This window comes from Gadus chalcogrammus, chromosome 16 (genome assembly GCF_026213295.1).
Source record: "Gadus chalcogrammus isolate NIFS_2021 chromosome 16, NIFS_Gcha_1.0, whole genome shotgun sequence".
Classification (NCBI taxonomy): Eukaryota; Metazoa; Chordata; class Actinopteri; order Gadiformes; family Gadidae; genus Gadus; species Gadus chalcogrammus.
In genome coordinates, this window is record NC_079427.1 from 3,874,831 (window position 1) to 3,887,967 (window position 13,137).

General features: G+C 45.9%; 1 protein-coding gene across 2 annotated transcripts; it reads right to left on the reverse strand.

Moving 5' to 3' along the window:
- Positions 1 to 754: 754 nt before the first annotated feature.
- spartb (spartin b) lies at positions 755 to 10,885 on the reverse strand. Of its 2 annotated transcripts, none has more exons than XM_056611289.1 (8): positions 10,666 to 10,885; positions 9,131 to 10,014; positions 6,934 to 7,131; positions 4,886 to 5,069; positions 4,555 to 4,749; positions 2,796 to 2,954; positions 1,914 to 2,004; positions 755 to 1,009 (listed from the first exon to the last, which is right to left on the reverse strand). In XM_056611289.1, the coding sequence occupies exons 2-8, from the start codon at positions 10,010 to 10,012 to the stop codon at positions 805 to 807; spliced, it is 1,914 nt and encodes a 637-aa protein (XP_056467264.1). In that variant the 5' UTR covers positions 10,013 to 10,014; positions 10,666 to 10,885; the 3' UTR covers positions 755 to 804. The 2 variants fall into 2 exon arrangements, with proteins under 2 accessions (XP_056467264.1, XP_056467265.1); XM_056611290.1 differs by lacking the exon at positions 755 to 1,009 and adding an exon at positions 1,016 to 1,676.
- Positions 10,886 to 13,137: the final 2,252 nt, after the last annotated feature.

Below are 13,137 nucleotides of genomic sequence, written 5' to 3' on the forward strand. Positions count from 1 at the left end.
TTAGAAATGGGGCATATTCAAGCCACACAACAATTATTTGCCTTTTACTTACAAATTACTTTGTAACTTCATACAATCAGACAGCTTTGGAAACACAGTGGTACTACACTCTTCCAGTTACAGTGTTGACTATAGCAGCTTGGTCGATTTCTGTTACAATACAAAAGATCGATAAACTGTTAAAAAACTCAACCAAACTTAAGTTTCATCGCAAATTAACTTAACGGTAGTTACAGGCACAGTAGGTAGCTTAGTTTTGTTTCGAAAATTGTAAAGCTGGCAGTAGAGTGGGATTGAACCGTGAATCTGGCCCTTCTGTCGCAATTGGTATTATTGTTTGGTTTTTGTTTTTTCAAAGCAGATATAAAAGCAGTCTCAATGAAAATCTGCCAACGTCATCTTTCGAAGGGATGAGGCAGACTCGATCAAAGACCAGGCGTTTTAGGATTCTAACATACCATCGAAGCCTTCCTGAACATCTTTGGAAAAATATTATGCAACGTACAGCTCCAACCATTATTTCACATTATTATTGAATATATTATTATATATCCAGTACAACACAGAGGTTCCCATGGAAACAGGGGACATTTAATTATTACACTGCATTTCTCACCATCAAACCAAACTGTTAAAGGGTAAAGTGCTCAGAACCAGTCAATTCTAAAACTAAAGAGTATATACTTAAAGATAAACATTTGTCGTAAATAAAGCTCTTTAAATATAGATTTCGGTTTTTTGGTCAGAATCGATATGGAAAGGATATGCGTTAAGGCAGTTCTGCGTTGAGGGAGCCCGGTAAAGTTATTTCTTAAACTTCTCCATTTGTTTCTCTTGCCCTGGTGCATCCTGGAGCTTGTAGTCTTCCAGCAGAGCCGCTGCCGTCTGCTTGCCAGTCCTTTTCACCACGGCCTTGATGCCGAGGTTGTCGATGTTGAAGGCCGTCACGCCCACGTTGATGGCGGAGTTCATGGCGAGGTCGGTGGCCTGGCCAGCCGCTGAGCCGTACCTTAAGCGTGGAGTTAGCGGGAAGGAGAGGAAGAGAGAGAGATTCACAGAGAATGGGTGGAAAGAGACGGGGGGGGGTAGAAACATTCATAGGTGGAAAAAGAGGAAGAGAAAGAGGAACACGGACAGGTTAAAGACACGAGGGCGAAAAAAGTTTGAAATAACCCGAGTGTAAAAGACAAAAACAAAAGAAAGGAGAGAGATGTCAGGCCAGGGTGACATGCAAGGCAGGATCCCAACCATGCATTGTCATCATCACCAACCCAATCGCTACCCCCAATCGTCGCCCCTTATAAATACCCATCGTCTGTGCGGCAATTAGGCAATTAAGGACCACAAAATCTTTCCCCTCTGATCTGTTATAATGGGAATACTATTAATTATATTTTAATTACGGAAAGGGGGGGGGGGGGGGGAGAGAGAGAGAGAGCAGGAGATCTTTCTTGAGAGAAGGCACCAAGAGCAGATACCCGACCAGAGAGGGTGGGGGGGGTTGCAGGAGGGTGAATTAACCCTAGCCATGATTACTCTACCCAACTGCATTCTGGGTAATCAGTTGAGAACAAAGTTAATGCAGGAGATGAATGAGAGGAGTTTAACAGCAATTGATTAAAGAGTTAAGTTAGGGAGAGGCAGACTCCTTTGGGGGTCTCTGGAGACCCCTATATCTGTAAAGCAAGTGGAAGAGAAATATATGAGCCGTCGTTTGCTTTCTGTGTTTGAACGAACACAGAAAGCCTTTCCAAAAGCAAACATCTGACATCGGGCTTGTCTGTAAGGTTTTGGGACAAGTTCTGAGTTTTCTTTCTTGAGCATTTGTCAAAAGATTTTCCAATTTTGGAAAAACCTCTGGAGCTGTGAAGTGAGCCAAACACGACGCAAGTAGATGGACTATAAAGCCTTACTTGTGTTTTACGGTGGTGACCGTTTCTGAAGCGACATTCGTGGTGATGTTTTTTGCTGCGCATTCCAAGCCGGTCCACATGGTGGCGAACCCTGTCGAGGGAGACCGAAAATGTTACTTTAATAACATCTTAAAGGGACACTGTGTAAAAATTACTCAAACTTATTCAATTATTCAAACTAATAGTGCTCGCTTGTTCAAAAACTACGGTGGGCAGTATGTGCCAAGAAGCTGTGTCATGACATCCAATACTACCTCATCGAGTCATTCGAGTGATGATGAGGTTCGTCATTTCAAACAAATTTCATACTGCATTGAATCATTAGTGTAAGCTAATAATGTATGAGTAATTATTCCTCGAGCAAGATAGTGAATTATTTCAGTCATCATTCACGCTGGCTCAGAGTGAAAACGCGTTTTCATTTCCTGTACCCTGTAGTGCTTTTTGTCCCTCTCGGCAGTTCATAGACCGGAAGAACATGGAAGCCTCCATGAAGCTTACCCGTCCTATGTAACTACATATTAATTATTCTTCGCTCAGGAGGATAAGTGAGATTTTTGGCAGAGATCATTTACACCAATGAGGACATATTTATGAATGAATACGTTGATTTGAGGTAATAAATGACTTAAAATATTACACAGTGTCCCTTTAACACCGACGATGACTGAGAACAGCATCCCCCATTTCCATGTAGACTTAAACATAGTTTGGTCTTTAATATACATTACTTGATCCTTTGCTTTACTGCATTCAAGTGTCTTTAAGATTTCTTTTAAGCATTTGAATCAACTTCAGTGTGACTTTTATGTTGCCATGCCAAGCAGTTTTCTTCCCAAGTAAAGCTGAATTGATTCATTCATAGATATTTCTCAGTCCTACCTTGTACTCCGCTGGCCGCCACCACCATGGCGCCTTCAATGTTGGAGCGGCCATCTTTGTCCTTCTTCATGGACTCCGGGATCAGTTTACCCCCGTGCTTTTTCACGTGAGGCGCCATTTCCCGACCGACGCAGCCCGCCACGGTGACAACGCCGTCCACTGCAGGGATGGACGGAGACAGGTCATTGACGGGGTGATATCATGTTTTTTTCGACTTTTCCCTTTGCTTTTATATGACATATGTATACATGTTTTACGTCTGCTAGAAAAATCTAAGTCCGAGCCAGGGGGAGTATTTGTACGCACTGAGAAAGCCACTCAATAAGTGTGTGTAACAGCTGGATTACGCTCCAAATTCACTTCTGTAATAGTGTGACGTGCAGTGGGCGGGGCTGAAGTGCAGAAGTCGTGCCTCCCTGCTACCCACAATGTTTCCAACTTCTCGGGTGTGAATTTGCAGACACACGCCCAAAGCATTCGACCAATCACAACAGAGTGGGCGTGCTGACCAATCAGAGTAGACGGGTCTACTCGGGGTCGGGATAGGGGCCTTAAAGCAACATGACACAAAACAGAACATTTTTTGAAAGATGCTAAAATTGGTTTTGCAGAAACAAAAAGAGTGTGAGAATAAGAAGGGGAACTTTTAAAATACAGGCATGTATCCCCAGGAAAAGGTAGGGGTTAGGCGGTGAACACAGAGACAGGTGATTAAAGTGCCAGTAGGGGTTAGGCATTGACTACAGAGACGGTCAACAGGGATGCCAGAGTTTTATAAATCCAGGGTGGTGAAAGTAGTAGTATGGAACCTCTGTTCATTTTCAATTTCCAAAGGGCGTCACCAACAGGCACAGACCAAAATGCCTCTGGACGCCATTGGATAGGCCCTCAACCAATCAGCACTGAGTGACGAAAAAATGACATCTTTCTTCTCAAACAAAAGCTTCAAGTGCAGTCTTCGGTCGTTCTTTTTGTGAAAATAAACCGTTGCACGTTTAATACCAGCCCAAAGACGGAATCAACAGACAGTTCTACATCAGCAGCAGCAGCCATCTCTGGCTACTTATCCAGCTTCATGTTGGGGAAATGGTCGTGATTGATCGGTCTAGTTTTTCCTGGGCAGAGAGAATGTTGTGGAGGAGTGAGGCAAGACCTATCTGCAGAGCAAATGAAACATGAGTTCTCTGAGATTCCTCTGGTACCCAGTGCTGGAAGATTAAAGGGGACCTATTATGCTTTTTCGACTTTTATGACCTATAAACGTTGTTATAATGATTGATAGTCATGTTTAACCATACTAAAGTGTCCAATAATGACGTACATGCATTTCGACGTATTCCCTGCTGACAGTCTGGGGTGGCTGTGCAGAGCGCTAAACACTCGGAACAACGTTTGCGATTCACTTGTTCACATTTCCGGGAAATCATCTACGTAGAGGCACTCCTGCCGCAACCCCATATGCCTGGTCAAATCAGATTTGGAGAGGAGGAGGGGGTGGAGCTCGACTGCCCTTCGCAGGTCTTCCGGAAGGTAACCAATCACAACGGAGTGGGGTTGGCAGGAGGGGGGCGAGGGGGCGGAGAAAGACGAAACCGAGCGTTGACAGAGAAGGCTGAAAGCGGCCAGATGAGAGGAAGAGTTTCCCGAAAATCGACATAATTTTTTGTGCTGTGATTCGTGTCAGGTTGCGCTATAGGAGTCATTAATAAGAAATGAAGACCAGAACAGTAGTATAATAGGGTCTCTTTAAAGAACTCACCCAGGAACTGGCTGACGCGGACAGCGCCCCCGGTGGCCTGCTTGGCGACCTGCAGGCTCTTGGCGACCGACGGGCTGACCTGCGTGGGGGTGTCCTCCGGCGTGATGTGCTCCCGCAGTTTGGACGCCCCCTTCTGGATGGCTATGTTGGTGTACTCCGCTCCCTTCACCAGGCCCCAGCTCAGCCACGACGCCCCTGGAACCCGACAACAACCACAACAACAGACTAAGAGGGTCAGTCTCCCTGGGTGGTGCACAGAACCTCGGTATTACTGCTAGCGTCTGGTTAGCTCTGGTGGCTCCAGGTTTAAAAAGGCTCAGAGATCCCAGACCTGTGAGGATGCCACTGGCCACTCGCTCGCTCCACTCGGGCAGGCCCTCGTTCTCCTCGGGGTCCTCCTCCCCCGTCGCGGCCTGCCGTGGCCGGGCCGGGACCAGGGCGGCGGTCGCCCCCTGCTGGGGGGCCAGAGGCACCTTCTGGCTGAGGTTGATGGAGTCGGCCGCCTCGTCTGGGGGCTGACAGCAGCAGAGACACATCAGCACAGCGGGCCCTGAACACACGGCGATCGGAGACGCATCCCGCGCACACGCGCGCCCCGGGACACCGGCACCCAGATACAAAACGCAGCGCAGAGGTCTGCGCTTGGCTCTCGTGATCTCCTTCTCTGTGCTCCTCACTCTTTCCCCATTTCTCCCTTTCTTTCTTTCTTTCCCTCTCTCTTCCCTTCTTTCCCTCTCTCTTCTCTTCCCTTCTTTCCCTCTCTCTTCTCTTCCCTTCTTTCACTCTCTTCTCTTCCCTTCTTTCGCTCTCTCTATTTCTCTCCCTCTCCCTTCATATTTCAAGCTCTCCCTATCTCCATCGAGAACACATCCTCTCATTGTGCTCTGGACATTCACAATGCCATCGTTTCTTTCCATCAAACTGAATCGGGGCTTTGAGAATTTTCTGCAACGGAGGATGCTGATTCCCCCAATATATGATTAGATTACTTAATAATAAAATAAGGAGATCTGCATGATAAAGCATTCAGAATTGTTTTGTATACTGTGATTATTCCCAGCTTGAATTGTTAATCGCTTTGGATAAAAGCGTCTGCTAGATGATTATCTCCCTAATTAGGTTTTAGATAACTAATCTAAAATTTGATGGTGGACCACCTCATATCTTGATTTCTTTCTTTTCTTCATATTTGTTTCGACCAATCATGTGCCCGGAGCCTGGAAGCAGCGTTTAATTGGTGACCACAAACTCGGCCACCAGTAGTAGCCCGTCTAAAAAGGTTTCAAATCCCCAAAACAGCGGATTACTGTTTCTCTTTGGTAGAATATCCCCATAACCAAAACAGGAAAGTGTAACCCCAACCCTTCAGTTTTATAGTCCTGGCCCAGGCTCTGTGCCGTTTGCCCCAGAAGTCCTGCTTTAACATAGAAGAACTGCTGAATCCGAGATTAGCTACGTGTCTAAAACATTAATGTGAAAGACTAGGGTGTCAAGAGAGAAAAATACAAAGTGCCTACTTTCATAAAGGGCATCAACAGGCAGTCCATTGGAGGCGATGTCCGGCCTGTCCATAAAAAGGACCCCGACCTAATCTAGCTAGAGGACACTGCTAGAGAGACTAGGAGAGACGCTGTCCCTCACTCAGAGGTCCACCGCTCCCCACTAAGAGCATTAGGGGTTATTACCGTGTCTTGGCTGACTCATCTTAAATCCCCGGGCTGATGCAGGAGAGGTAGAGGAGACAGAGAGCTACAGCGTCAACAACAGTGTAGCACTGGGCCGCGCGGGACCTGACTATCGACACAACAGTCAGCACAAACGGTTGGCCGATTTGCTCGCTAGAGCGGGACATAATTACAGCGACTCCCCCAATAAGTCGAATGGTGATTTGTAGAACAGTTTGAATTGACTTGGTTAGCTTGGAAGTAAACCTAGTAAGTTTCTAATAAGGCCTAAAAAAAAAAAAAGTTTGGTTCCTGTTGGTTGTCAGTTGAGGTCATGGGTAGGTAGGGAATTTATTTTATTTTTTTATTTTATTTTTTCCAGTGGCAGCGAATGATAGGTAGGTTGTTTTCATTAAAAAACGAGAAAATTCGCTCATCCTTGTACAGAATGAAGAGGTGCTGTACAAAAACGTAATTATAGTTTGCATCAAAAAAAAGAAAAATCGTTAATTTGGGTCGCACATAAATTGACAGGGTCGGTCGGAAACCAGAACCAAACAAAAAAAAATTCAGTCCGGAAATGCAAGGAATGTATTCGAGACAGCAGTGTGGGCAGAAGCCTCATCACCTTTTGATAAACAACCTGAATAGTCCCTGTAGGAGTCCACACAGACAGATTCTAAGCCGGTCAGCCGGCGGTAATGCAGATCCTCACCTGAACTCTGAGGTCCGTCATCTGGGCCAGCAGGTCCTGGAACAGCTCCCGGTCGGCGGCGGGAAGCTCCGCGGACAGGACCACGCCCACGTAGGAGCCGGGCGCCGCCGCCATCATGTCCGGGAACATGTAGACCCCCGTGTTGCACAGCAGGGCCGGGGTCTCTGAGGCCATCAGGGGGTAGAGCCAGTCGCACACCTGCCGGCGGAGAGGAAGGTCGCGCATCAAAGTACCGCTCAGCTCTCATCAACTCAAGGAACTGGGGTCTCGTTTAGAACCGTTGCGTACGCGCAAAACGGGGCCGAAATCGGCGTACGTGACTTTCCACGCCAAGGTTGTGATCTATAAAAAAAAAAAACTTGACGGGAGAATGTGCGCAGCCCTAAGCAAACTCTGACCCACGCGTACGCAGGGTTTTATAAATCTGAATATTTGTGGGCGCACGCAAAACTTGGCTTTTGGGCGTACGTACACTTTTAGTAAAGATCCCACGCACAGTTTTATAAATGAGACCCCTGGTCATCACATTCAGAGTATTTTGAAGCCAATGAGCTTTACTATTATTGACTAGTTTGACATTTAGTAGATGCTGCTTTATCCAAAGCTGGGGACATTGGTTTCATATGCATGTCATTAATGCAGGTTAGGTGGTGCACGGTGTAATGTGTAACATTATCCCGTGCAAGGTGTGTCATCATAAATGTAGCCTAAAATGTGCCCAGTGCTATTAAAAATGAATTCACAAAAAGTCATGAAAATTTGAGAGATGACTGATGAGTCTTACAGTCTACTTACCCTACAAATAGACCAAGTAAATAGGTTAACAGTAACCCTAAGTTTGACTTCACGAATACATTTTATGATGCCATGTTTTCTTCCCAGGGGTGTTGAACTACCGTACAAGCGTTTTATTTCAACACCGATCAGGATCAGGATCAGTGCTTACTGTCTGCTGGGTGTGTAAACATACTGAACTTTGGGCCCTTCAACACAAATCCTCATGTACTGCTTGAGGGATAATGGCCGCCTGGACAAAGCCAAAATAAGGGGAACCTTTATTTCCTTCTCAATAGCGCTTCTAGAATTACAGAGCATGACGGCTAAGAAGGCTTGATGACTACCCGTGTGTAATTCCCACAGAGTCCACAAGACCGACTATGGGAATTGGGGAATTCCTATGTGCCCACGCTTGACTGTTTACTGAAAGGATGCTCAAAAGAAAGTTTGAGATTCGATTTTTCGATCTCTACCAGGAGCCAACTGGCCTGTAGGCTGCTTGGTTGAAGGACTGGTGAAGAGATGCAGCATGATAACGTTGCGATTGATTGTAGATAACATCAGCATAAAATATCATTCATCTTAAAACCTCATAAAGGAATGTTTACACACTATACTAACAGCTTGATTATAGTTTTGAATGAGAGCCCTTTCGGTTTACCTTTAATCTTAGTTTACTATGTGTAAACTACAGCCAAAGTCTTGTTGAGATAGCATAAGATAACTTAGTAATTGGTGCGTGTCGAGAATACAAATAAAGATATTGGACCATATGAAGTGTCCATAACTATTGTCACACTGCATTTCATTCATCAGCAAAGATCAACAACACACCGGCCTAGTCTGGCGTTCAACAGACGATGACCACGGTCACGCCGTCTGCCGCCAGAGTGGCTGATTCGTGAAGCCCAGGATGACATTATCGCCAGGGATGCCTGTGGATTAGGGACTCTGTAACTGGATCACATGATCCAGGACACGCGCTGACTAACGCAGATCATTAACGGGACGCCTATCTCCTCTTCCCTCCTCCTCCTCCTCCTCCTCCTCCTCCTCACTCGATTAGCTCATCAGTGAGTCGTGTCACCATATTACCAAAACAGGTCAAAGGTCAAAGTCTGTCACAGCGCTATCAGAACAAGCCACAGCCAGAGTGAACCAAACGTCTGGCTACTCTTCAAAGAGGGCATTTGAATGTCCCTTTGTGTAGCAAAAATAATAGGCTAAAAGTTTGTACTACAAATAAAATGTAGACTCTCAGCCAAAAGGTACTGGATCTGTTTACATAATCAGCCCCCCCCACCCCCTCCATAATTCCCTGCAAGTTTATTTTTATAAAAAAGGTGTCCGTGGCTGCATGGACAAATAGTTGATCCCCATCCCCTTAGGAACCTTCGAGCGCCCAGCCAGGTGAACTGACCTGCAGGAACGCCGGGGGTCTGCTGGGGGCTCCTCGCGGCCGCTCGCCGGTGAAGCGCACCAGGCGCAGGACGCCCGGGTATGACGGCGCGCTGACCTGGCCGTCGGGCGTCACGAAGAACAACTGCACGCCGTGCGGCAGGAAGAGCAGCTCCTCCGCCTCCTCGCCGAGGCTCTGAGAGGGGGCTGAGAAGGAGGAGGTGGGGGAGGAGGAGGACGAGGAGGAGGAGGCGGCGGCGGCGGAGTTGGACTTCTGCGAGTAGAACTCCTGGCCCACCAGGGAGAGCTCCCCGCTCTCCGTCCCGTAGGAGATGGAGAGGTGTCCGTCGGCGGCCTGGGGGGAGTAGGCGGGGGGGTTCTCGGCGGGGGAGGTCCCGGCCGGTCGCGGGGGGGCGGAGGGGACGGGCGTCACTCCGGGGCCGCGGCTGGGCCTCAGCGGCGAGACCGGCCTCTTCGGTTTCCCCGGCTTCTCATCGGTGGAGAGCTTAGGGTAGAGAAGACCCTGGGGGCCCGCGGCGACCGCCTCTGACGTTGCCGCGGCGACGCCGGGTCCCGGTCCTCCGTCGGCGGCGGCGTCGCCGTCGTCCCTGGTCTCGAGGATGGCCAGTCTGGTGGTGATGTTGTTCAGGGTCTCCCTCATCTTCTCCTGCATCTGCCTGGCCGCGTCCCAGGAGCTGCCCACACACTCGCCCCCCTGCGACGGCACGCTGGTGGCCCTCAGCAAGTGCTGCCGGCCCTGCTGGTACAGCTCCAGGGCCCGGCCCCGATGCCCGGCCTCGTCCTCGGTCAGGGCCTTGTGGAGGCAGTCGAAGGCCCTCTCGTAGCCGTCCTTGATCACCTGGAGCCGTGCGTTATCGAAGGCATCCTGTTTGCCTTTCTCCATGCCTGACGATAACCAGTTGGTGGGGGAGGAGGTGTTAGTGGACGACACTATATCGATAGGAAGAGGAGCTTTCAAAACATGAGTGGCTTTGCAGAATTCTGCTGTACGGTTTTTGTTTTGTTTCAACTAAAACTACGTGTGCATTGTTTACACTAGGCAGGCACTGTCCCAGACCAGCTAAATAATATATAGTCCATCCTCTCTTAAGAGATTACCCTTCTTGCTCTTTAAAGAACAGCATGAAGTACTGACATGATCAAAATCAATATCAAAACAGGGTCAGTTCTTTATTCACTAGCTCTATATCGAACTTAAAATATTTGTATTACACCCATACCGTCATCTTTAGGGCTAACGATTCCCTAATTATGGTTAATGAGCCATTCAACAGCAAACAATTGCGATGCGTAGTAACTTAAAAACACCTGTGGCATGTCTTTGCACAAGCCTGCTGAATGCAGTTTACAACATTTAAACACATTCAGTTACAGTTAATTCGACGTCCCTGATTCGGGGGACCTTGGCAGTTTGTAATGTACTTGTAAAGTAGTTAAACAACTAGGGTGAAGAGCCTCCAGATGTTTGCGAAGATACATGGAGGGACAAGTTGCGTTGTCTTCACTCACTACGCCATAGGTCACACATGAACTCACCGTAGCCCAGGACAGAAAGCACGCCAAGTAACGTAAGTTGCAGAGGTCCTTTTACTTCAGAGGGTTATAGCTGTATGTGAAGCGTTTTCTCTATGACACCACGGAAACTTCCCCACGGTCTATATCCAAAATAATGCAAGGATCCAGAGGTGTGTCACGCCTTGCGTCATGCTATCCCAGAGATAAATAAAAACCCAAAAAGAAAACGCGATCGGTTTTCTACGGTGCGCAAGAAGGAACATACGGCAAAGGAGCCTTTGTCGACTCAATGACGCCCCCTCTGTGTATTTGATGAATAGATAAAAATATATCCACTCAAGGTTAATCAGCAATTTGATTGATGTTCTGAAGACAAAGCATTCTCCCCCAATTAGGGAAAACCATGTGATTTAAAGAATAAATTAGTAGTTATCTTCTTCTAGTTTTTTGTTCAATTGATCAGTGATCAACTGATGTATGACCTCTACTGACCTATGCACACTAACAAGAGTACTTTCATGGGTCACAATTGATACATGTCTGAGACCCTGAGGGAGCGAGAGAGAGAGAGAGAGAGAGAGAGAGAGAGAGAGAGAGAGAGAGAGAGAGAGAGAGAGAGAGAGAGAGAGAGAGAGAGAGAGAGAGAGAGAGAGAGAGAGAGAGAGAGAAATGTAACTGCGAGGCGGTATGTCTGTACTTTTTGCCTGTCAGACATTAAAACAGTCAAATAAACGTCAGAACGGTTGGAGTGAAAACCAACCTATGCCTGTACTGCCATACAAGCCTGTCTATGAAGCTATAACCATAATGACTACTCGTTATTGTACAAAATGAACCTGTGAACCTTTACAAGTATATGTACTTGACGGACTTGACTGATTGATTCATCCATTCCATTGTGACACCATATAGCTAAATATTAGCAAACAATCCTAGCATTCAATTTATGGTATTATAAATAGGCCTATATATTTTATGCTAATTATATTTGGTATAATTAGCTTAAGTTTACTTGTGATTTAAGAATGTAGTCGGCTTTAGAGTGGCTCTGTTTTTTCATCCTCATTGTTGTTTATTTAATGCCCTTAATATATAAAATAAACTGTTGTTCCATGTTCCCCTTTTTATGAGTCCGTATGGACTGAGTTACGTTGCATCTAATAACAGTACACAAGAAACGCCTGCAGGGGACGCCACATCTTCGTTTCCATGAAGCGCCGGGGCTAGAGCTGGAAGGGAGCGCACGAATGGGGACAGGCCAGCTAGACGATCCCCCTGTCCTGCACACTGCACTAAACAGCTCGGATGTCCTGCTAGATCGTTTAAGACATGTAGCTTTAAATTGTATCCAGAGAATGACAATACTATTCAATAAAAAAACAACATAATATTTTATATATAGTATGATATAATACTATAGAAAAGTATATTTTGCACAATTAATCAATTATGAAATGGATAATATTATCACCGTTTTGAAATATTAAGATAAGTAAGTAATCAGATATATAATATTGTTATAATTATGCAATAGATTGTGTTTTATATATTATTATACTTATTATAATTATGCAGTCTTCAACTAAATGGACTATGAAGCGTCATTAATGTTGAAACATTCCAGTAACCTGGAATCCCTGTTGGCTTTAAGACAACATGAGCTCCAGAAGGAGAAGTCATTAATTCACATTCTGCTCCTCTTCACTTGATTTTTCTAAAACATTTCCGTACAACATACAAAAAATAACAAGGGGACACAAGAGATTTTCATTTTCCAAGCCTACAGATTGTTTGGATTTGTAACTGATTCATGGCTGGTTAAAATGCAACTTCCTCAGTTCAACTCCTGCAACGTTATGAATTTATACACACATTTATATTGTGTATTTTGGCACTACTTTATTTCACCTGAATCACCCTATGATCCTATATACTATCAAGATAACATGCTAATTATACTGGCATGTTAAGTATGTAGCATTCTAAATATTGAATGTTTCACTTACACGTATCATACCATTCTAAGTATCCTAAGATGCTAATTACCCAAACACGCTAAATATCCAAATAATATGCTAAATAGTCTAAATGCCAAGCACTCTCAACTGCTCAACTGGTAGATCAGGCATCTACATGGCCTGGAGTAGGGGTTTGATTCCCTCTCCAGCTCAACAGGTTGTGCAAGGCATTTACCCCAGCAGGATTAATGCCAGTTGATTTCCACCGAATCACATATAGTATTACCCTAACAAGCTAAGTACTCTAGCATGTGTGTTTTTGGAGGAAAGCAGAGAATCCCAGGTGAACACAAGAAGTAAACTCCACACAGGAAGTTACCACACAGACTTTGGAGCACTCGCAGTATAGTATGTGATGAGGCCCAGTACTTCAAGACTCCTGACCATCGAACCCATGTCTAACTGACCTTTACCTAAGAGTTCCATCCCCTGTGCACTCTACTCTATACCAACATATTCATGTGCTAATTGAACT

Excerpts from the sequence above, each read along its gene's own strand:
- spartb (XM_056611289.1), bottom strand. The coding sequence starts at position 10,012 with ATGGAGAAAGGCAAACAGGATGCCTTCGATAACGCACGGCTCCAGGTG. Across the intron at positions 5,070-6,933 it reads TGACGGACCTCAGAGTTCAG|CCCCCAGACGAGGCGGCCGA; the intron begins GTGAGGATCTGC and ends TGCTGCTGTCAG. Across the intron at positions 4,750-4,885 it reads GGCCAGTGGCATCCTCACAG|GGGCGTCGTGGCTGAGCTGG; the intron begins GTCTGGGATCTC and ends GTCGGGTTCCAG.